This window comes from Antedon mediterranea, chromosome 7 (genome assembly GCF_964355755.1).
Source record: "Antedon mediterranea chromosome 7, ecAntMedi1.1, whole genome shotgun sequence".
Lineage (NCBI taxonomy): Eukaryota > Metazoa > Echinodermata > Crinoidea > Comatulida > Antedonidae > Antedon > Antedon mediterranea.
In genome coordinates this window covers 23,085,368-23,109,243 of record NC_092676.1, presented here as the reverse complement: position 1 = coordinate 23,109,243, position 23,876 = coordinate 23,085,368, and the positions used below count along the sequence as shown (strand labels likewise).

Genomic DNA, 23,876 nt, shown 5'->3' with positions numbered 1-23,876 from the left:
ACAATATAAACTACGGGTACATTTAAATGTTTATCTAACTTGGGTTTTAAAGGTGATGTATTTCTACAAAATAAGAATTAAATTCTAATAATAAAACAAAACTTTCAAAATTTCTACTAATTTATGGAATTACATTTTATGAATACTATTAAAAATGTATGCAAAATCATTTTCTGTGGTAAATATTTTTTCTTATATTTAAATTTTATGTCAATATATTATAAAGAATATAAAATTTATATCAATACGATTAAGCATAACATGCCGAATATAGCATAAATTGTTCTACTGTGTACAGGAATTTGGTCACTTTGGGAACTATTTTAACTATGCAAAGACCTCAGCTTTTGCATTGATATGTGTTTAAATGTGTCTGAACTTTTAATCTAGATGAAAGTAAACATTACTAAACTACTAGTGAACAAACTATAATACCATTCTACCCAACAAAATATATTATCACATGCCTTAAATCTAGATTAAGAAATTGTATATTAAAGCAAGGTGTTTATATAGTCCAGCTTGTGAGCCATGTGAATCACTAAAATATGTGTTACAGTACTATGCTATTTGTAGTTATTAACCAACTAATTCACACTTAAGTATAATGTTTAAAAAAACAGTGATAAGCACCAATATACCATTATCAAAAACTTACAAAGATTAACTTTACATTTTAATAATCAAAAAATTCTTCCCGTTTTGTGATTCTTAATTTTACCTTAAAAATCAACAAATAAAAAAACACTGGCATATTTTACTAGGTACTGTAAATGGGGAATATCCAGTCCCAGAATCAGGGAATACATCTATGAATAAAGGAAGGAGAATTGAAAGGAGATGGTGAAAGGGAAAAGTGCGGGGATAGTCTAGGAAATTAGTACAGAGAATAATAGGGCCGAGAAACTAGGATTATCACACTCTTTTTAAGAGAGAAATAAAAATAACAATTATAATAATGTATTTATACTTGTAAAAAGTAACGAAAAAAGACCCCCCCCCCCATCCCCCTCTTCATAATTTCCACAACATAGCGTCGACATGATTGAAATGTACTTTATAAACGCACAAGTTGCATACTTGTCTAGACAGTTGGATTAGTGTGATGGCATCTTTATCACACTGAATTAAATCACTCTGTAAACTACAACTAATTTATGCTAAAACCTTTAAAATGTATACTATCGTAAATTAATTCTATAATCTGAATACAGGCTTAATTACAATAATATGAATGCTATTTAATGCATGCAAACACGGTCCACCTAATAGCAATTTATTAAGAACTTTCAACATATAATATTTCACGTCCGTACTGTGGTAAACATTTTAAAATAAAAACCACCCGAAGAATGTGATTTTTTAAATATTCAGCTAGAGCAATGTAAATGGGGAATAACCTGCCTACTGGGCTTAATTGCGCACAGGTGTGGACGACAAATACCACAACTTCCTTCTCCCAAATAAACTATAACCTAAAAATACATAACATTCCTGTTTATATTTATAAAAGGGTATTATGAGTGCAATCTGTAATCAAACATGTATATTAAACATTTGATCAAAACTAACAGAGGCTAATTATTTAAGGTGATTTAATAAGAAAACCCTGCCATATAAAATATTACATCTATTTAAACAAGGGATAGTGTGTCAAGGATATAAATGTGCTTTAGTGGACATCTACACAGATGTTCCAACCCTCTCAATTTCTATGGGAGCCTCTCAAATTCTCCATGAATATTAACAAAATTTCCTGAAATTTTGGTTTTAGATAAAAACATTTTTCGAAGGTTATTTCTGTATTTATACATAATTACTAATCAGATTAGTTGCTAGAAAGCGTGACGCAACTCTGGTAGACATTGAAATGTCGATTATGCAACATATTTTGTGATTAACATGTCAAATCTATTAAACGCGTCAAATTTGATAAATATGCGTCAATTTTGTTAAACATGCATCAAATCTGTTAAAACGCGTCAAATCTTTTAACAATAAGTAAACCTCCCGAAACCTCCAACGTGGGGGTTGGAACATCTGTCTACAGTTATACGCTTATTCTAACGGCTTCTATAAGGCTTCATTTTACCAGCTTACATCATCATAGAGTGTAGCCACCATCATTAGATTTAGCTTAAGACTCTAGTATAAAGCCTAGTACAATATAATGGACATTTTTATACAGTATATAAAAGAATAAACCTTTTCCAGGATCATAGACAAACCCTGTGATACAGCATCACATGCTACTACTGTATCACAGGCCATTGTGTCATAGAATCCTCTATGATACTGAACAAAATAAACCTCAAATGGCATACATTGTTTTTATAGTAATTCACAAAAGGCCTATAGTATAATCAAGTGGATATTATATTGCGACTATTTTTATTTCATTAACATAAACTTCTGATGACTAATATTCTCTTTTTTCACAAACTAAATATTTTCAAATCTTGTATGTAATCATATTTGTGATAACATGTGCATGACAATTCTATTGTACAATCAAATATACTTAGTGTGATAATAAACTACTTATAGGCGACGAAGCATAGATTCAATGCAGTTGCAAGGATTGAAAATGTCATTATTTTTGTTAAAGGACACCCTCTATAGTTGAGTTATTTCTGTACAAGCATTAGTTTCTTAGCAGTATGATCAGCTGTTTACAGTTCAATTCCACTACACATAAAGCCTATTTAATGGATACGAAAGGATTCTCTAAAGCTGATTACAGTAATACAGACATATTATCGATCTCATTTCAAAATTGATGCGCTGGTAAAGCTTTCCAAATGCAAGCACAATTATCATTTTATAAAGGTGTACAACTATTTTAATTCAGTAATTTTTGTTCATAATAGTCTTTCACATCTGCTCTGGTCTAGCAAATAAAATTGAAACATAAATGTTTCGTTTTCACGACGCTCCACAGAGTTATGGGCCATTCGGTATGTGAGAAACATTGACGTTCGACTTTATTTGCTAGAAACCATACAGGAGAAGGTGTGAAAGAAGCTTTAGTGTGAATGTAAGCAAACAACCATATAAATATCATCTCGAATCCATTGATAGTTAGTTTTGTGTAGTATGATTTAACAACGAATAAGAGACCCCTTAACTGTGGCTTAATCTGGTGTGTTTCCACCCGTATTCAACTTCCGCATCAGGATAGTTTGTTTTTTCGAACACGTCTGTTGCATACCAGGTGTTTAAATATTCGTGTACAGCATCAAATTCATCGGGAATAGAAAAACTCTGAAAAAACCAAATGTTTAAATTGATTTATTACCGGATTAAAAAATGTCAAGTTTCATTTTAAAGCTTGAGGACGATAATAAATAAATTTTACTTTTATGGTATGTGAGCTTAGCACCAGATCTTATCTGTCTACTTATCTATTGTGTTTTCTGTAAATCACTCAATGTATCATGATGTAGTTTTAAGGCCAATTTACAAAGACAAGCAGTAACAGTAAAGCGGTAAACAAAAACATAGAATCTATGTTATTTCTTATGACCATAATAACAAAATGTGGAGAGGATAGATACAGATTCTATGTAGGACAAGCATGAGGTTTTCCGTTTACCGTTCATCTGTATAAATTGGCCTTTAGAGTTGCATAATTAAACTAACAAAAAATACACACCAAACGAGATGGGCCAAAAAATTGGTTACTGTACCTTTAAAATTCTGCCAGCAACCTTAACATGATGTAGTTTTGGAAGGAGGTTACAATCTGGTTGTTTCATAGTATCACCATCAAGATAGCATCCGGGAGAGGCATCGCTCTTTAAGAATTTGTCCACGCTTCTGAGTTCCTCTGTCAGCTTTGCTTTCAGGGCATCGTCCTTAGTTTTGTCTTGGTTCTTCATGTACCTGGTTTAATAGGTGAACAGGTGAATTATTATGCAAATATGTCTATGATAGCAGACACAGTTGATAACTAATCAGAGATAAGATGATTGTACAAACAGATATGTTTTATGTCAAACCTGGGACTGACCAAGAGTGGGAAAGGTTCAACGTTTTGTAGATTTTCCACGTAGTGTTATTAGAGACTTTTAGATGTTCACGTGGACTATGTTGATTGCAACCCTATGACATCATTTTGCGTATGCTCTAGACGACAGACACTTCAATATCTGTCAACAGTCGACTACAACCCATGTGGAAGTGAACTTCGACTCTAAAAGTCCATATTCACTATTCAAACTGCTGATTAAAAAGGGACCTGGAATTTGTAAGGTTTTAACCATAGTGCCACTATTTATAAATAATTGAAAATCTATTGTTTGAATCAAGAGCACCAGAACTTTGACAAAGGTCAGGATGCGAAATTCTAATACTCGAAATAATTCATGAAATAAATTTTGGGATAAAAAAAAGACATTATGATATAAATCGAATAGGTTGTATCAACAGTTGTTGGCAAGCCAGCTTGTATGGGGCAATTGTCTGGACTTCAGGTCGTGAAGAAAGGAGGACGACTATCTTTATTGTAGACAACTAATTTTTTGCATTTTTTCATGATTTCTGCCCGAGAGGTCGAGTAATAAAAATGTTGCGGCCAGGACAAGATATGACATGCATTTTGAGCTGAGAGAGATTATTTAGATGGTTAGGTTGAGTTATATTTAGGAAGTAGGTAGGCTGTCTCTAATATAATTAATATCATGCATTATTCATGATTTCTGCCAGAGAGGTCAATTAATAACAATTTCGCGGTCAGGACAGGCAGTGACATGCATTTGAGCAGACCACAGGCCTAAACAACACTCACCCTGCAAACACCCTGAACAAATCAATGCCAACTTTGTTTGCAGCCTCATTTTCACACTCTAGACTCGGTTCACGGATTGTTTGCTCCAGGTAATCAGCGATTCTCGCAACGTCTTGCTTTGTAACAACGTTCCCTCCGTAAACATCACAAATCATTGGAGGAGGCTTTCCACCTGGGAATGAAATGTAATTACAAAATTTAAACTTGATTGAAAATGTTTAAACCATATGCTGAAGTATATAAACAAAGTGAATTTCAATATAAACATTCATGATAAGTTAATAATTAACACTATAGTATCTACTGTAAGTTGTTAATAGTAGAAATCAATATTTCAATATATTTTTATATTAAATATAAATTTCACATGAATGCCCATTTTGTTATTCTTTCCAAAAAATGAAGTCAGTGTAATGCTCTGTCTACACTATCACTACCATATTTGTCTAACTAGTTTGATGGACTAGAAGAAATTCTTTCAATAGTTACCTGAAATATTTCGATATTCCGGTGTTTTTTTCTTCATGTCTACAGTGTGCACATAATATTCAACTTTCTTCAGAACCAGTAAAATGTGAATACGCTGACACAGAGGGCAGTCTCCAAGGTCCCTTCCATTTATTCCAGCCTAAAAAGTAAGAAAAATAAATAATCCTTATAAGTTACTATCAAAATTAGAGGCTACAATTCAAATAATAAAAGTAAATTTTGAAACCATATTATTATGATCAATACAATACTTTCATACAATGTATCAGTTGATTGCGGTACTACAAACTGGATATTATAATATGAACGTCAATAAATATTATTAATGCATTGTATGCATATTGCTTTTATACAATGTTTCATAAATAAACTATTATTATCTGATGTAACAGTCCCTTTTATCAAGCCTAGTTTCAAATGGTTAATGGACTAATTGGAAATGTTGATATACATTTTACATTATTATAGTCATACCATGGATCTAATTTATAGGTCCATAATTATACGTTCTACAGTATTGTAATTATGTTCCATCTAACCAACAAGGCTCTGCACATACTAATTACTACTGTACTTACTATTATAATGCCTTTAATATTTAAATTACTCATTTACTGTAAATGTCAAAAACCTCAAAATATTGTTTAGAAATCAAATAGGTTTAATTAAAATGACAAACAATTCTGAAGTAAATAAAGTAAAACTCACTTTTTTTTATTATGAAAATGTCATAGAGCCAATAGTTAAATGTATTATATACCCGTCAAAATGTTTATATTATTGTAATGAATTCAGGAGTGAGTCAGTCAGTAAAACAAATTTTTTTTATTATGAAAAAGAAAGGCATTTACACTTTTGCAGCCAACAAAAACTATACAGTTTTAGGAAATGTTTATATAGAGCATATTATTGTAATAAATGATAGATAAGTAAGGTATTCTAAACATCATCATCTTTGTGTACTTGTCATTGTATAGGTTGTTACACCTGAGTTACTCAGGCATGCTTTTCAGGTTTTATCTTTCATAGAAGAACATTGGTTTATTAATACTAAGGCAATCTTACAACAGGACAGGACACTAAGCTTGCTTTGCGAAGATAGGAACTCCTAACAGTGATTTTATGTCTGGCTATGTCGACAATTACCACAGTGCTGTATTATCATATTCTCCGCGGCACATCGTATCTGATAAAAATAAGGAGCCAGCCTGGAACTGATCATGTCGCAGCCAAAGATAAACTCTTTGATCTTCGGAGCTCAACATCCATTAGTTTTCCTTGATAATATCCTGTTACAACACAAACATAATACTATACATGTTTCAACAATAGTTTTAGTTTGTATATTATTATATTGTTAATGTTATACCTTATCATATAGTGTTTAAGTTGGATATTAAGAAGTTAATTCCGTATTTGTATTTTGCGTCAGAAGCATTACTATTTATGATTTCAGATGTTACCACTCATCTCTAAACTTGTTGACATTCGCATACACGTGATATATCCAAATATGGTAGTGATATGCCTAAACATGGTATATATGGTAGATACTGTATATATGGGCACATCACATAAAGTTTAATAGTGTAGATAGAGCTTAAGTTCATACAGTATTACAAGGCGTGGTATGTCCACCTTTGGACTGTTCGGACTAACCCACAAAACCTTTAGACAATTTTATCATGCTGCTGATAAGAGACCTACGACTATTACAGTAAATTCTAAAGTAAATAGTATTTAGCTATACTACTTTTATCTTTCCTATATTATATATCAGGACATTCTCTATTCCATGTTATAATAAATAAAAGCACTGGACAATCCAGATATTTTAAATAAAGAACACTAGCCCTTCTGTTATTTTTAGTGAATTGAAGTTTATTTCTATTAATTTAAGGTAGATATTATTTGGCTATACTGTACTACCTTTATCTTAATAAAGGTATCAGAACATTCTTTATTTCTGTTATAAATAAAAGCATTGGACAATCCAGATATTTTAAATTAAGAACACTACAGTAGCCCTACTGTAATTTTTAGTATGAATAAGTTTATTTTTGTTATTTCAAACCTACTAAAGATACAGAAGTACTACAGTAAATCAATCAACCATGACTAAGCTCGCCCACTGTATTTGAACAGATCCATACTGTAAAGTTTAATGATGTCCAAAGAAAAATAATGCTCATTGATCATACCTCAAGTCGAAATATAATAAAACAGTTTTGCCTTTAAAATAAGAAAATATTGTTTGTAGCAATGTAAATTGTAATCAAGTACGTCTTTGTCCTAGCCTAGGCCATGAGATTATACTATGATACTGTAGCTAAAAACGGTAAAAAAGATCACAAATAATTTATAATTCTAAAAGTCACACTTGTTACAAATAATAATATTCTAAAAATCACACCTGTCAGATACGGCTCATTTGCATCATATGCAAATAAACATAAAATATGCAAATTTTTTTTGTGAAACTTTTTGTGAACAACGAATGATTTCTATGCCTTAGTACTTGACATACTCTGTACATTATTTCTCTATAGAGTGGAATCTATACTATAATAGTCCATTTGCAAACACAGCAGGTAGCAACAAACAAAACATGGGACCAGCTCAAAAATAAAATCTGCAGAAAGTAGCTCACCAGGCATTTGCTAGTCACAAAAAAACTATGGTGAAATATCTTAAAATAGACTGTACAGTATACCATGATGAGCTTGACACTATTGCCTGTACAACATTTGGTAGAGAAAATAATTAACTTCTATTAAAATTGCAATGTTATGTTAGTTTATTACATTATAAATTTATGATCACTCACAACAGGAAAAGATCTATAAATAAGAAATATTTCTTACAAAAAACAACAGTACAGAATTTTATACTTTATTCAGTGGACCATAATGAAATTCTAGACACAATTGAATAGACCTACAATTTTGGTAGAAAGTCATTACTAGAATGGTATTTGGCATACGGTACATACTTACTGAAACTGAAACCAATTTTTTTATAAAGACTCACAAAAGCATCCTTATTCTGTTTATTAATTACAGTAAAACCCCTCTTAAGAGGACACCTTTGGGACCCAAACAAGTTTTCTTAGTGGTGTATAAAAACATTACAGTAAATAGCCCAATTGTTAACAGTTCGGGAATATAATGTAGGAAATGTTTTTATTAAAGACATGGACAAATTAGCTACTTGTAGATACAATGTACACTAAACCAAACAGAATTAAAAGACATGCGAATTTAAATAAACAAACCAAGTTAGTTTAAATATACCGTAGAAGAACTAAATCAACAGATATGGTTATAAACTACAGTACATACAATAAAAAAACACTTTTATAATTGCTGATTAGCTTAAACAATGAAGACTGAACAATAATATCACTAAACAAAGTGACCATATTGAAAGTCCTACTTGAAAAATAAACAAAGTAATTCAATGTACATGATGATGTCAAGGCGTAATTGTGTGGCTTATGTGGTTTTAGCTAAAACCTCTCAAGGTAATATTAAATCAGTACACCTTTAGTAATTCCTGGAGGTATTATATTATGTCCATGGTTAATCATAGCAATTTGCCTACCTGATATTTAATCATCACCTTGAGGTGTGTAAACTAGATTATTTAGCTACTGTACTGTACTGTGAATTACTAAAGTTTAATTCCAAATGATGTAGTTTGTGGTTATAATTCATTATAACAGTAGTAGTACAGTATATTTATGCCTACAACTGTCTATAAAGGTGAAAGTATATTTCTGTGAAAATGTGGTTGGTCTGTGACATATCAATGTACAGTACAAAGAAAAAAAAAGAAATATACAGTACTGTAACCTCCTTGAAAGAGGTAAATTTTGTGTACATTTACTGTATACTGTAGGAACATTAAATACAATTAAAGACCCCTTCCCTGCAATTTTGGACGTTTTTTGGAAAATAATACATATATATCACTTTAAAAACATTAAACCATGTCATTCCTTGTCTTAAATGTACGTTTTATGGTAAATTATGATAAAAAGTGAGAAACAATGCACTACCTAAGTAGCTCGCGGCGATCGACCTCTCGTGGACGGTCTTAGGCCTAGCCTAGCTAGGCTTAGTTTTGTAGGCCTAGCTGGTAAACATCGGTAACGTACGAACATCGTACGCGAGCTATATACCTAGCCTGACGTTGTATAGTTGCTGCATTAATTGTCTTTCTATTTTTGCCAGACTCCGTTGATACAAATTGGGGAAAACCCGGTATTTTCGCTGAAAAGTTAGGAGTCTTCCATTTGTTTTGGCCTCACGATCGATCGAAAAGTGGGCGAATTACAGGTGAAAAACAAAAATATCAATCCGCGCGCAATGCATTTTGGGATTTATAGCGGGCCGCTATAATTATTAGAATCGACTTATTTTTCACATTTTTAACCGTTTAAAGACGAAAAAAGTTATCGCAATAGGACCATATAGTATTATTTTTACATTAAATATAGTTTGTGATCTTAAATTAGATCTAAAAAACGTAGGGAATGGGGCTTTAATTTAAGCACATTATTCAGCACCACAACACACAGACACAGTACATTTATGCCTACAGTACAGTACAACTGTCTATAAAGATGAAAGTATATTTTTTTTTAAATATGTTATAATACAGTATACAAATAAACTTGTTATCGTATAGTACAGTAAGTAACAGTACTGTAGAACATTAATGATGAGTGAACATAAGTGCAGTCACTTTACATCTTCAAAAATTAATCTTCATATTTATGAAAATGATGTATACATATGGCAGTGATCTATAGATTAATGTAGGGTCAATTTCTGTTTGACCTCTAAAGATCATAGTATAAAGCTCTGAATATCAAAACTACAGGGGTGCATTAGTAATATACCCGCAAACACTAAATATGAGATGGTTTAGCAATTTGATGCTGCATGTATTAGTATGGAATCTCAATGTTTGTATCCAGTGTCGTCAACGTTGCTTAAATAGAACATGTTGGTTACGCCTATGAAACTTTCACAGTACCAGCAAGGACAAACAGTATATTACATTAATCATCATTTTACATCAGTTTACATAAATCTTGTTTTTTTAATGATTTAATATATTCAATCAATACATATTTATATAATAAATTCAATATTTTATATTAAAACTTGGCAAAAATTTTACTAATTAACAGAAAACATTAACAGTAAATATTGAATTATATTTTAATTAAAAAACAGGAACTGTACTTTACAAAATCTCTATATCTGAAATGTAAGAAGCTATTTAACAGCTATTGTATTGTTTTATCAAATTTTAGGTAAGTTTCTTGTCTTTCTACTATCCTGTTTAATTTGAATTTAAAATAATTTTGCTTTTTGATGCAAAAACGGCATTTTACAAATTTAAATTCAAGTACTGTAACCTTTACACATTTAATTAGATTCAGTCAACAAAGTGTAGTTATAGCATAGTAATAGTTAATACACTGTCAAGTGTTTTTTCACATTTTAGAGTCTAATGTAAAATACTACGTTTTTACTATTTAGTAATTATTAAAGGCTCAAGCATAACTGAATCACAGCTTTCTTTTTATAGCTGACCTAATTGTTAATAGTAGTTTCAGTTTTTATCGTGGAGCACCCAAGTAAAGCAGAATTACAATAGATATTGTTGACTTTAAAGGCAATTGTACAGAAGTACATAAAGTAATCAAAATGGTTATAACTACTGTACTATGCACTTTACAATGTTTGCCCAATCTACATTAGCCAAGCCCATAGAGTATTTACATTTTTGTAACCCTACTTCATTGCAGGGAAAAATTTCATTTGAAAATTTTGTTTAGCAAAATTGCTATCAAACTGATTTTTTAGTCAAGAAACATAGTTTTGTATTGTATTTTTTGCTACACAAATGTAGAAATTATTCCCTGCATTGTTACATAAAATTATCTCACATACAGTACCAATTGCAGTATGCGGTTTTCAGAAACTAGATAATAAACCAACAACTATTAACAACATAAAATATGATGTAATTATGTACAGTACAGTATATGTTATATATGGAGTTATCAATACAATTATCTAATTCTCAACCACAGATTATTGTATATCCATTTCTTGTGTTAACAGTATGTTTTAGGTCATTATTCTGCTGCAAAAACAGTTTGTTAAAAACTGTATGAATAAATTAACCTCAATTTCGTGGGAGCAGAAACAGGAAAAGTTTTTCAATAATCTGTTAAATAGCAGCCTGGAAATAAAGGTTAAAAACACCCAATTGATTTGGTGTCTAAACGCCATTTAACTAGTTAGCTGAGCAACTTTTAGCTGCAACGCAATGCTGATTGACAGCTGTAGTAAAACTAAACGTTTGACCGCTGGAGAAATACTGAGATCTTTCATACAACCTACAGTACAGTACAACTGACAGTAAGAACAAGTTTAGTTCATATTAACAATTAGAATAAAAGCGTGTTTAGTATGAATGCATATTTAATGAGTGTAATAACATAAAATTCTAAGCAATAATTTTAGTCCACAATCGTTAACACCCCATAAATTTTGAGGAAATATACATTTTGAGGCATAAAGCACGTTTAGATAATTAAATGACAGGTCGTTACGTCTAAACTAATTGGTTGTTAGTAGCAATCAGGTAAAGTTCAATTTGAGTACGTCATTCTGTGATTGGTGGTTATTTGTAATCACAGTGTACACATTTATGTTCATATTAGTTATTATTATTAATGTCAAGCAAAATGTCACAAACTATAAAATGTATTTTTGTTTACGTTTGTTATTTAATATTTGCAACTCAACCAATAACATTGCTGCTCAACCAATCAATGTTTACAAAACTACAAGATACTGTATTTACTAATCTAAAATGTCATTATTTTCTCATCTTTACTGTTTTACATTCATAACTGTACACACTGCATTGCTTTGTAGTTTATACAGTAAAATGATATACAGTACCTGTAAAAGTACATCATATTAGGAGGTCTCACCTTGAGAGTTCAATTATGTAACAGTAAAACCCCTATAAAAGAGATACCTTCAATAACTACTCCTTACTGTGAATAAGTGTCCCTTAAATAGGTGTACAGTATACCAAAATGAGGGGTTGATCACATCATTTATTTTTTGAAATTGAATATTGGGTGGTTTAGGGTTTCACTTGCCTTTGTAATTATTTTAAAATTTAATAATGACATGTATTGATAATTAAAAAAAATCTTATGCTGCATATTCTCTTGTAAACATATATTAGTTATTCCCTACTGTAAATAGAATCAACTTTATTCTTTGGTAATAAAAAAAATCATTATTCTTTAATGAAATGCAAGCTAAAAATAAACACATGTTATCAAATCTGTGTCTCCTGTATAATTGAGAAAACAAGATTGTTTGAAAGATTTATAAAGACGCTCAATGGCTCGTATTTATTATTTATCATACAGCACTTTAACTTAGTGATATTAAATAACCTCATGTTTGTTAAGAAGGATAATTAAATGTGTAATGAGAAAAATGTGAAGGACTTTCTAAAGGACTTTCAAAAGCACTACAAAACTACAGAAGATTTTCAACTGAGCATTCTTTCATCTCTACTCCATCCATATTTCACTGACAGTCAAAATATAAAATTTAAGATTTTATTTTATAATAAATATTTATAAAAAAATAAAACACTTAATAATAAAACTTAATAATGACAGAATAAAAAGACATTAAAACAAGTAAAAGTTAACCAAACGAGGTTAACTTTCAATAGGCCTAGATAATAAGCCTATTCACCTAGCCTTGCATGAGCTACTCAATCTGAAAACAACCAGGCAGAAAGGACCAGGGTCCTGCAGGCTGCTGCTAGTTGGGCGGTGGTGGTGTCGGTTAGCTCGCTAGTCGCCTATCGACGATGAGCCATGCTCAAATTAACGTTTATTTTGCTAGAAGCAAAGGTAAAACATCACAAAATATACGGCTACATACCTTCACAAATAAATGTACTCCTTCTTGTTCTTCTAATTTTTCTGTCATTTTGAAAATTTAATCGTAAAATCAACTTACAATTCCCTACTCAAAGCTAAGAGAATGTTTGAACATTCACGATTGCCCGTAGATTCTGAATACTCAATTTGACCCCGCCTTCATTTACATGACCTCAAAATGTGGGTGACAAAAAGAGAGGCGAGGATTATTATTTATGGATTTCCATAATTCTATTGAATGACTTTGTTATGTAAAGAAAAGAAAACAATAGTTTAGGCTTAAGTGACTGTTCATTTTAAAATTATCCATAAAAGCTTTTTTTATATCAAATATAACTGAGAAAAACGAATGAAAAGCGGGAAACTTATAATTGAAAACACTGAGGGCGCTAAACCAAATGAATAAGAGAGCACGTCATCGTAGGATGGCGAGCGCCCTACCGGAAACGCGTGCGCCTACCGTAAACGCGTACGCGTAAAGTAACTTTTGGACCGGATATGCGTATGCGTTCTCAGCTTTACGCTGACGCGCGCAAGAGAGTGCATCAAACTTTACACTGTAACATTCTGTGTGTACAGTATGAATTCTTTGTTTTTTATATTGATAAGATCTAAAAATTACAATAAAAATGTAATACTTTTTAAATTTATATACACAGTAATTATGTATATTAATTTATTTGTAAATAAAATTCATTTATACATCTTTTATAATGTAATCCAGTCAATAGATTAAAATGTATTTCTTCTTTAGACTTTATATCATATTTCCTTTTATTGTTGTCATTTTTTATCAGCTTTTAATTTGAATTCCAGGGCAAACTTATCCATCATAAACAGGTTAAATTGTGGGATTTCTCCAGGAGATGAGATTGATGACCTTGCATTTCTGTAAAACAAATTTATAAAATAATTTTCAATTATATATACTGTACACATAAATTTAATGAAAAGAAAAAAAAAATTATTAAATAATCTTACTTACTTTAATGAACTGGCATTTTTTGATAGCAGATGAGATATCACTGAAGTATTCAAGACAACATTAGCAAATCGGAATTGTATCCAGTTATCACTCGCTGCTGATTGGTTGCATAGTTTAATTAATAATAAAGTGTGGTTATAAACAACATCAACAAAACCTGGAAATAACAAATTAAAAAAAGTAATCAAATACAATTAATTTATATATTCAAATGATTTTAATCGAGAAAATTAAAATTAGTCGAAAGTATTTTTCAAAAAATGTTAATCATTAAGGAAATCTAGAAGAGAATAAATTAGTCAAAAGTAATCATATATTTTTAAATACCTGGGCAACAGTGAATGCCGTTTAAAAGCAGTTCATTGGCCTCTTGCAGTCTGTTTTGACCAATCAGTATGATTGCTTTATTGTTGTACGTCTCAGCCTTAAGCCTCAATATGGGATCTCCTGATTGGTTCAAACAAGTATGCATATCTGCAAAAAAGACAAAAATAGAAATGTGTATGTCTGATATATTTATATTTATGATAGAAAATTAGAAAAGTATTTCGCTTACCTTGATCTAACTTACGTCTTTTTGATGTGTGTGATATACCCTTTACAGGACACTTCTCAAGATGATCAAGCACAGTATCAACGCACTGCAAGGCGGATTCATTCTGACGGCATGCCACAAGACAAAACACCTTCAAAAGACTGATTTTGACATAACTATAGAAGGCATCATTAAGAGACACATCAGATTGCTGGTGGTTTGACATCATTCTTGGACGCTTCATTGTGGTAAAGACACCATCACTCTTTCCAGGAACTTCTTCTAAGACTTCTTCTGTAACCTCATCTTTACTTCTCAAATCAAGTTGTCCAGGATCACTCTTGTAAACTGGAGGATGTGGCAGCTTTTCTTGTAGTTTATTGATGATCAAGAGGGCATCAGACAACCGTCTAGATTTAACCTGTGCCAGAGCAGCCTCAAAGTAGATGGTTATTAATGAAGGTAGGTTATCTTCAACTATTCCACTGTTGTTCTAAAAAAAAGCAACCTTATATTTTGACTGACTGTAATCTAAATGACTTTTTCATTTATATTGAATTATCGATAGTAACTATTTTAATACCTTACCGATTCAAATGACGTGTCGTTGAGTGAGGACAGTAAATCTAAATAATGGTCTGCGGCATCAGAAAATCTAAGATAAAAAAGTAAAGATTTTCTAATTACAACCAGATAAAATTACAGAAAAATTAGTATTCCTAAACACATTACCAGTGTAAAAATGGAAGTATGTAAATAAATCCAGTACAGTAGCAGGAATTAGGGAAGGAAGATTACTGAAAATTGTCACGATAGAAGGAAGATATGAATGTTAAACAAGAAGGAAAGGAAAAGGATAGCTTATATTCTTGATAGATTAAAAAATAAAAATACATATTCGGAACTAAAAGAAGAAGCACTAAATATAGAAGTATTTAGAAAGGAGCATCTACCTTGTCATGGACCTGCCAAATGACAAGGTAGACAACGAAGGTAGACTATAGCAGGAAAGTTCCAACACAACATTTTCTATTTAAAAATCAATGGTACTGGGTTGGTCAACAATGTACTGATATAAAATTAAAGACTTAAAATAGTGTAGAAGTAAAGAAGACAAGTTTAAAAAGAGAAATGTATAGACCTGGCAGCATTAAAACAGCTCTTTGCTAACTTGTAAAAGACTAGTAAGTGACTTGGCCTTTGTTCAACCACATTTTTCACCACTATCATTTGTTTACTTTTCTGATGTGTCGTCTTGAGAACCAGAGTAGGCTCAGGTTTCAATAAAGGTGCATTCTGCTGATGTAAAGCCTGTGTAGTAAAAAGGTATGATTCTTTCTATCGTTAAAAAAGTACAGTAAATTGTAAAATAATCAAGCATCTGTTAAAAAGTGAATGCAAATTTAGCAATTATTTTTTCAGTTTACAGTTAATTTTCAATCCCAGATGATAGTCATCACCACAACCACTGCTTCCCCGAACAACATGTTATCCCTACCAGACGATTTTAGTTAGATACATTTTAGAGATACTGCAGTACAAAAAACCTAACCCATATATCCTCGGGTATAATCCCACTTCTGATCTAATCCTACCGCTTACTTTATGTGATTTCACAAACAGGCATATCCACGGGTATAGTTCCAGTATTGACTTTGATCATAGAATGTAGGCCTCTCTCTAGCCAGTTCAGATGAGTTTTTACAAGAAATGCTTAAAAATCATGTTTTTCCTGAACCACGGTTTCCCTAGGTATACTCCTATCATCCAAAGTCGGCCCAAATTTGTGTTCTAAGGGGTGAGATTATACCAGAGGATATTGTATAGATAGATAGATAGAAATCTTTCTTTATTCTGGATATTCATTCAATATTTGTACATTGTTCTTCCTTGAAGTCCAAATTACAAATATAAACAATAAAAATGGAAAATTATGAAAACGTTTTTAAAGACTACAATATCACAATATCAATATATAAATAAAGTCTGCCAATGCCAGGGTGTAGCATACCCTTCTCATAGGTTAAATTCTCCAAATCTTACCATTGTTAGTAGATGCAATGTCTCTAGCTTAGCTGCAACTTGCCCCTGCTTCCCATACATCAATGCCAAGTTGTACAATGGTAACAAATAAGAAAATTCATCTTGTAAACATTGACGTAGTAAAGCAATTGCAGCAGTACCTTTATTCTGGAATCAATAACAAAAAAAAATCAAACAAATACGTTTTATTTAAATGTCACAAAGGATGGATAAACTATTTTATAGTTTATTATGCTTATTAACTAAGTATCATTTGAGGCTTTGGAGTTGAAAGAGTCGTGAGTTACAACCCTGGCACTATGTCATGATTGAACTCTGGACAATTGGAAAAAAGCATGTTAACCACCAAGCTACAGCTCCACTATAGGAGAACCACTTAGGGACAAACCAGTGTACCCTTAAGATGGTTTTATGACACTGAATAGGGGCTAGCCATAGTATTAAAACATATTTCACTTTTCATAGGAAAGTGAATAGTATATCCATAAGATTATTATGGTCCCTTTACTGACCTGTTTCATCAGTGTGCACGCAAGTAAGTTAGTTGCTATAGACCGGTCTCTGGTGGTCAGTTTTTTACCACTGACCATTGCACTTATGCCATTGGTCACTTCATTGTACTGTTCTTCCAAATACAAACTATACACTAAAAAAATGAAAATTCACATAAATTTCATCTGCAGTTACCATGTAAGGGTCAAGAAAATGTTTTAAAACATTAATATGATTATGGTATTATGTCAAATTCATATTTTCTATAATTTTTTTTTGATCAGACTTCCTAACCATCCTAATATGGTAGGAGTCTCCCCGATATTTTAAGTTATTCTCTCGCCTTCCTCTAGAATGAAGTGAAATTTTGATTCATTTGGATATAGAAAAACCATGCCTGAAAACCACCTGACATATTGCCCTCTATGGTCTGATGCATTAAAGCACTCTCTATGTTTGGTCATGCTTTCATAAAGTCTCCCGATATTTCGGATCTGTGTTTGTAATGGTTTAATGTTTTAAATTTGTATAGCGCAAAATACAAATAGTCTCTAAGCGCTGTTAACACAAGTGTAAAAAGAAAGAAAGTGTTATTGTTAAATACACCAGGAAAAAGTCTAATAAACCAAACGAATTGACCAAGACAACAGACAAAAGTACAAAAATGGAGTGTCACACCACCAGACTGTTATAAAATATATACTTACTACTCCAGTACCAAGTTGACAAATACAAAGGACTTCCAAGTTGACTAGATTTCACTAAAGACATGACAGAGTTCAGATCTTTCTTTTTTACTGAATGGACAACTGCATGAAGTACCTTACAAGCATGGACACAGTGACTATCACCAATGCTTTCTTTATTTGTTCTTGTTTCTGTGGTACAGCGGCTTTGGAAGTTTTGAAGAAATATAAATTGAACCTAAAAAAAAGTGTGAATGTTAATTATTGTAATACAACAATTGAATTTTGTGGTATCGTAACTTTACAGGTTTATGTATAGCAAATATTAAAATTAAATGATGATGGTGGTGGTTTGTGGATAGTACCATTATTGAGAGGGGTGTTTAATGAATTATCTACTCTTCAAGCGAGAATAAACTATTGTTAGTTTATCCAGGTAAAATACAGTATGATGATCATGAAGATGTCTCATGTTGACTCTGGACAAAATATAGAAGAATAAATTAAAGATAACAAAAAAAATGAATGTAAAATAAAAAAAGTGAAAATAAAGTGGATGATGCAATGAGGTATAGTGCTAGTAGTGCTGGTGGTTACATAAAGGTAATAAATATATCATAATAGCCTGTATTAATAAGTGAAAGTGATTGGTCAAAATGGCATCATGGACTATATTATTTATGTAAAGTATCATTCCTTCAGGATGTCAAATCTTAAATTTCACCTCTAAGCAGGCAGTACCTGTATATATGATATACATACATATTTCTGTTGCATCATAACAGGCATGTTCTTGTTAACTACTGCAAGAATGGTATATGCTTCATCTATGTCTCCACATGCCAGATGGCACACACTCTGCAGACAACCAAGAAGGAGTACTGGTGTCAGTAGGTCCGCATCTTAAAAATAAAGTACAGAAGAAGAAACAAGTATTAAGCTCTGTCTACACTATCAAACTTTATGTGATAAAAAAATGTGATGTCATATCATTACCTTATTTGGGCATATTGCTACTATATTTGGGCACATCAAACTTTATTGTCACATATACCTTGATAGTGTAGACAGAGCTTAACGATTACGGTAAAGCTGTGTCTACAACTATCAAACTAGTTTAACAAACACAATATGATGTGCCCAAATATAGTAGTGATATGTCATCGTGTCCATATACAGAGGCTCAAACAATATGATAGCATTAACTAAAAGTTGTTACTCAGGGCAATATGGGAGTGTTGGGATAAGCTCTGTTGCTGTCGAAATCCCTGGACCGCTTGTTGTCGAATAAAGAAATGAAATGAAAAAAAATGAAAAGTTGCTTTACTATTATCTATATATAAATTTACGTAAGGGCAAAATTCGGTAAATCGCGCCTTACTTCTAGAATTTTTACTCGATGGTATATAAATTTGGTTCGTAATTTCGGTACTGATTTTAACCACCTGATGTAACCCTGTTTATTAATTAAATTAAGTTAGATAATTAGTTATTGACGATTAAAACGATTTTAGGTTCAACGATTTGCCCCAAATAGGGGTGTTTTCAAATCGTGGTATACACTGTCTAATGGATGTCCATCTTGAAAAATACCCGCCACAAAAATGCGAGGAGGCTTCGCATTTTCCTATCTCCTCCTACGATAATTGTTTTTAATAGCTGAAAACCGGTTGAAGAGCTAGAGTACAGCATCATAATGTTGAAGACAGGCCGATTTTCTTTAAAAAATACTATTTTGATAGATTATATATACGATTATACAAATGTATTGATTTGCGATGAATGGAACATTCCAATCTCTGTTCCACAAGTGTCTATTCCCTCAGGCGTCGTAAAGGCAAGTACTGTATACTCATAACAGAAATTTGATCCATTTTTTTTTCAATCTGTGCTGCAGAGGTTGGATATAATTTTTTTTAAACGGATAATGAGCTAGCGTTTTCAGTCGCAGTATATTATGTAAAAATCTTTATTATTGCATTTAAACCACCCACATCATCACCCTTCTCTCACTGGCATGAGTAGCGTTGTAAAGCCAGTACAGGATAGGCCTACGGTGCATCACATCCCCTAAACGCAGAAAAACTTTGGTGGGTAGGGTAAGAACCAACTTAAGTATGAATTGGCTCTAAGAAACAATTGAAAACCATTAGGCCTACTAATTAAGTTGAGTTAGATAATTTAATATTTATTGACGATTAAATCGAATTTATGATTTTCCTCGAATAGAGGTGGTTTTCACAAATTGTTTTACATTATACAAACATATACACGTCGTAGTGATGTATCGTTACATGTACTGTACTATTTCAATCGACAAGGACGGTGATAGTTTCAACAAAGTATTACATAGCAATGTGTTACTGTGTTTAGTGGTATATTATTTGTAAAACATGAAAACAATTAATATTTCTAAATGGATAAAGAATATATTTAATATATTTAAAAATTGTTCCTCTTTGCACCCATCCTCTTCCCCATCCCTCACCCCTAATGTTACATACAAAACACAAATTAATTTTTTTTAAATTTGACTTAAACAATTGGTCTCATTTTGTGACAAGTTTCTCTTTCGGAAGTAATTCTCAGGGTGCTAATTTTAGTTGAGTACATAAATCATTGTCTATTTATTCGTTCCTGTAAACGACATGTATTATTGTACGTACATTTGAAATCGCCAGTTTTTTAACGCTGAAATTATTATTTTTCGAGAACCATCTGTGGGCATGACCTAGATGGTACGCGAGCGAAGCGAGCGTACCATCTAGTAGTATAAATTTGACTTACTCGATAGACTACATGAGATGGCTTTGACAAAACAACACAAATAGTCACAATTCTCTGCATCGGAAACTGACACATCTGATGCCCGGCAAACTGGAAGAAAATTAAGTAAAGTATTTCAGTTATATACAGTCAAAAGCTGAAAACATTATACTCTACTCATGAATGTTGGAAATGTTAAAGATGGCCACCATACCACATTCATTCAATATTGTTATCAAAATCTTCATATATCATCAATACAGTATTAAATTGTGGTTATTGACGTTTTGCGAATTTCCATAAAAATTACAAATCAGTTTCCAGAAAACAACAATCAAATTGCCATACTGTATAGAGTTGTTACTTAAGTGAGTGGCCAAGCGGTTAAGGCAGTGGAACCGTAATTACATAATAGGCTCACACACCCCAGTGTACTAGTAAATCACAGACACTGATCATAACTGGGTCGCCTGGGAGACCAGTCTTTTACTTAAGAGGTCGCCCAGTATAAGTAAATAATAACAAACATATGTACCTCTGAGCCAAGTACTGTTAATAGATTCAATCACTGTCTTTACACTGACAAGATCTTCATTACATTGATATTGTTTGAATAACAGAAGGTAGTGGTTAAAAGTTAACGCCAACTCCACTGGTAAAACCTGTCTTGATGGTGGTATACCTGAAAAAAAAAAGATAATATAAAAAATATTCTGAAAAAACAATTCAAGTTATTTTCAATTGTAAATAAATATTGCTTTATAGAAGTTATTCTGTTAAATTGTTATGTTTTAGTCGGCTCTGTATGATACAAATTTACAGTACAGTTTCATAATCAAAGCTTTGTGAACATACTGAGTTGAAACACTGGTTCTCGACAAATAACCAAAATTGGGCCTGGTTGCTTTCTGAAGGAATTGCGTCGGGTGCTGTATATACCGAAGAGTGATGGTGTAATGATAGGCCATGGGTTCTAGCCTATCTGTACCATACTGATTGCGCCCTTCGAATGGGACGTAAAGCTGTTGGTCCGTGTACATATACATGTTAAAGAAGTTGGTATATTATTCGAAAAGGGCAGGGGATCGTCTCCCCGACGATGCTGATCTGGTAGGTGCTGCAAAGGTCTGTGGCGGGCCTAATATGAATTTGCTTAGATTTCAGTTAAGCTTGAGGACAAGAATAAATACATTTATATTTGTCTCACTCAAATTTTACTTACCCTTTACTTGAAATAACAAGTATTTTAACTCATTCTTTACTTCTTTTTCACAAGACTGACAAAACTGAAATGAAAAAAAATACTAGTCATGGGGTATGTAATTGATGCTGGGTTTTAGAAACTATTAAAAAAATTAAGCAATTTAGGTTTATCAAGGTTATAGTGGTTCTTTCGAGTTGGTTGACTGTATAAATTGTTGTTATTTTCGAATAAAAGCACACAAACATTTAAATTTTAAACATACAGATTTAGATACAAGATGGTTGTTTTTTAACACCCATTGTAGAGGTGTGACCTCTTGATTACAGCACTTCTCTAGTTCTTGCTGGCATTGATTAAACTTTCCTCGTTTAAATAGATCACAAGCCTGCTGTAGCAACTTTAACTTTTCCATTTATTTTATTGAATACTATAGAAAAAGAATAAGAACATATATGTCTCCTGAGCTCTGTGATTCAATTAAAATTAATAACTTGTGCTTATATAACTTATTATTAATTATTATGAGTTTAATGACAAAGAATGGAGGCAGGGGGATACAATTGTCATATTCGATTGGGAACTTTCGTTGTCAACGTAAATATTCATTAAGTACTTTTTGTGTTCGAATTGTAAATTTGTGCTCAACAGAAAGTTATTTGAATAGAAAACTTTTTCAATCTCAATGCTCAAAATACTCCGTTAAAGAAGTACTCAACGGAAAAACTACTCAACAGTACACTCGAATACGACAAATGTCAATAATACAGCCAGGATGGGGAGGTACTTTACTGGATTCCCCTTTGACTCCCCCCATTCATGTTACAATGGCCTATTTAATACCAGGCCCCATGGAAATATAAAAAATAAATTTATTTTACATCTCCCTGTAATACTACTAGTACTATCTCTAGCCTCTATCTACCTAGCTCGGCTATTTTAACTACAACACAGCAGCCCTTTCTTCAATTTACTCTAACTAACAAGCCTTTTAGCTAGGCCTAGCCTAGGCTAGGCCTATATAGCTATAGGATAGGAGGGCCTAGGCTAGGCCCTAGCTAGCTACTAGGCCTCCTAGACTCTAGGCTAGTAGTAGTAGTACTAGTAGGCTAGGTTTCTAGCTAGGCAAAACACTACGACAGAGGGATACAACTATATCATACAAATTACAAGTAATACATTATTTAGTTACTTATAAAAATAGATTTAATATGATTTTAATATGTCTAGCCTATTGCACCTTCATTTGGCCCTGATTTGTAATTTCGCGGTGACGTTCCGACTAAAAAAAATCCCCCTTTTTTTATAGAGCGCCCGCTATTGAATCAGGGGAAACCCCGCATTTCACGCGTTAGAACACCACCTGATTGATCACGTGTAATAACAATATAAATAAGTGGCAATTATTACATTTTGCAAAATATGTGAATTGTTTCATAATTTAAAAAAGTTGTTAATAAATAAATATTACTTTTTTTATCATAAATAGTAAAAAATAGTTTGGGAAAAATTGATAAAACCAACTTACTTTTCTTTTACCCACAATTCCCATTAAAAATGGAAGCCTCCATTGGAACGAAGCAAACGTCGGTAGCGGGTTTTAAACTTCAATAAAAACTACTTCTACTTCAAGTTTATCATGGATATGACAATCAGACAGCGCACGAAATCTCAAAACTCTTTAACATGTTTGATACAGGCACTTGAAGGTAGAATTATCACAGTTGAACTTCGTAATGAATGCGAGATTGTCGGCAAAATTGAGAGCGTCGATGGATACATGAACATTCAGATGAAAAATGTTGAATACACTGACCAAGATGGAAACCATTCATGTCTTGATAATTTGCATGTAAGGGCACGACACATACGATACGTTCACATC

General features: G+C 32.2%; 2 protein-coding genes across 2 annotated transcripts; both read right to left on the bottom strand.

Annotated features, from left to right (window-relative positions):
- Window position 1: 1 nt before the first annotated feature.
- LOC140054119 (chloride intracellular channel protein 5-like) lies at window positions 2-13,431 on the bottom strand. Its single transcript, XM_072098999.1, has 5 exons — window positions 13,285-13,431; window positions 5,279-5,417; window positions 4,790-4,961; window positions 3,690-3,885; window positions 2-3,264 (listed from the first exon to the last, which is right to left on the bottom strand). Exons 1-5 carry the CDS (start codon window positions 13,330-13,332, stop codon window positions 3,124-3,126), a joined length of 696 nt encoding a protein of 231 aa, XP_071955100.1. The 5' UTR covers window positions 13,333-13,431; the 3' UTR covers window positions 2-3,123.
- Window positions 13,432-14,008: 577 nt separating this feature from the next.
- On the bottom strand, window positions 14,009-23,589 carry LOC140054312 (uncharacterized). Its single transcript, XM_072099249.1, has 15 exons — window positions 23,520-23,589; window positions 22,257-22,421; window positions 22,013-22,076; window positions 21,326-21,472; window positions 20,812-20,901; window positions 18,787-18,926; window positions 18,046-18,262; window positions 17,359-17,492; window positions 16,847-16,993; window positions 15,945-16,114; window positions 15,392-15,458; window positions 14,825-15,296; window positions 14,596-14,742; window positions 14,269-14,425; window positions 14,009-14,172 (listed from the first exon to the last, which is right to left on the bottom strand). The coding sequence occupies exons 2-15, from the start codon at window positions 22,404-22,406 to the stop codon at window positions 14,067-14,069; spliced, it is 2,208 nt and encodes a 735-aa protein (XP_071955350.1). The 5' UTR covers window positions 22,407-22,421; window positions 23,520-23,589; the 3' UTR covers window positions 14,009-14,066.
- Between the last annotated feature and the right edge of the window lie 287 nt (window positions 23,590-23,876).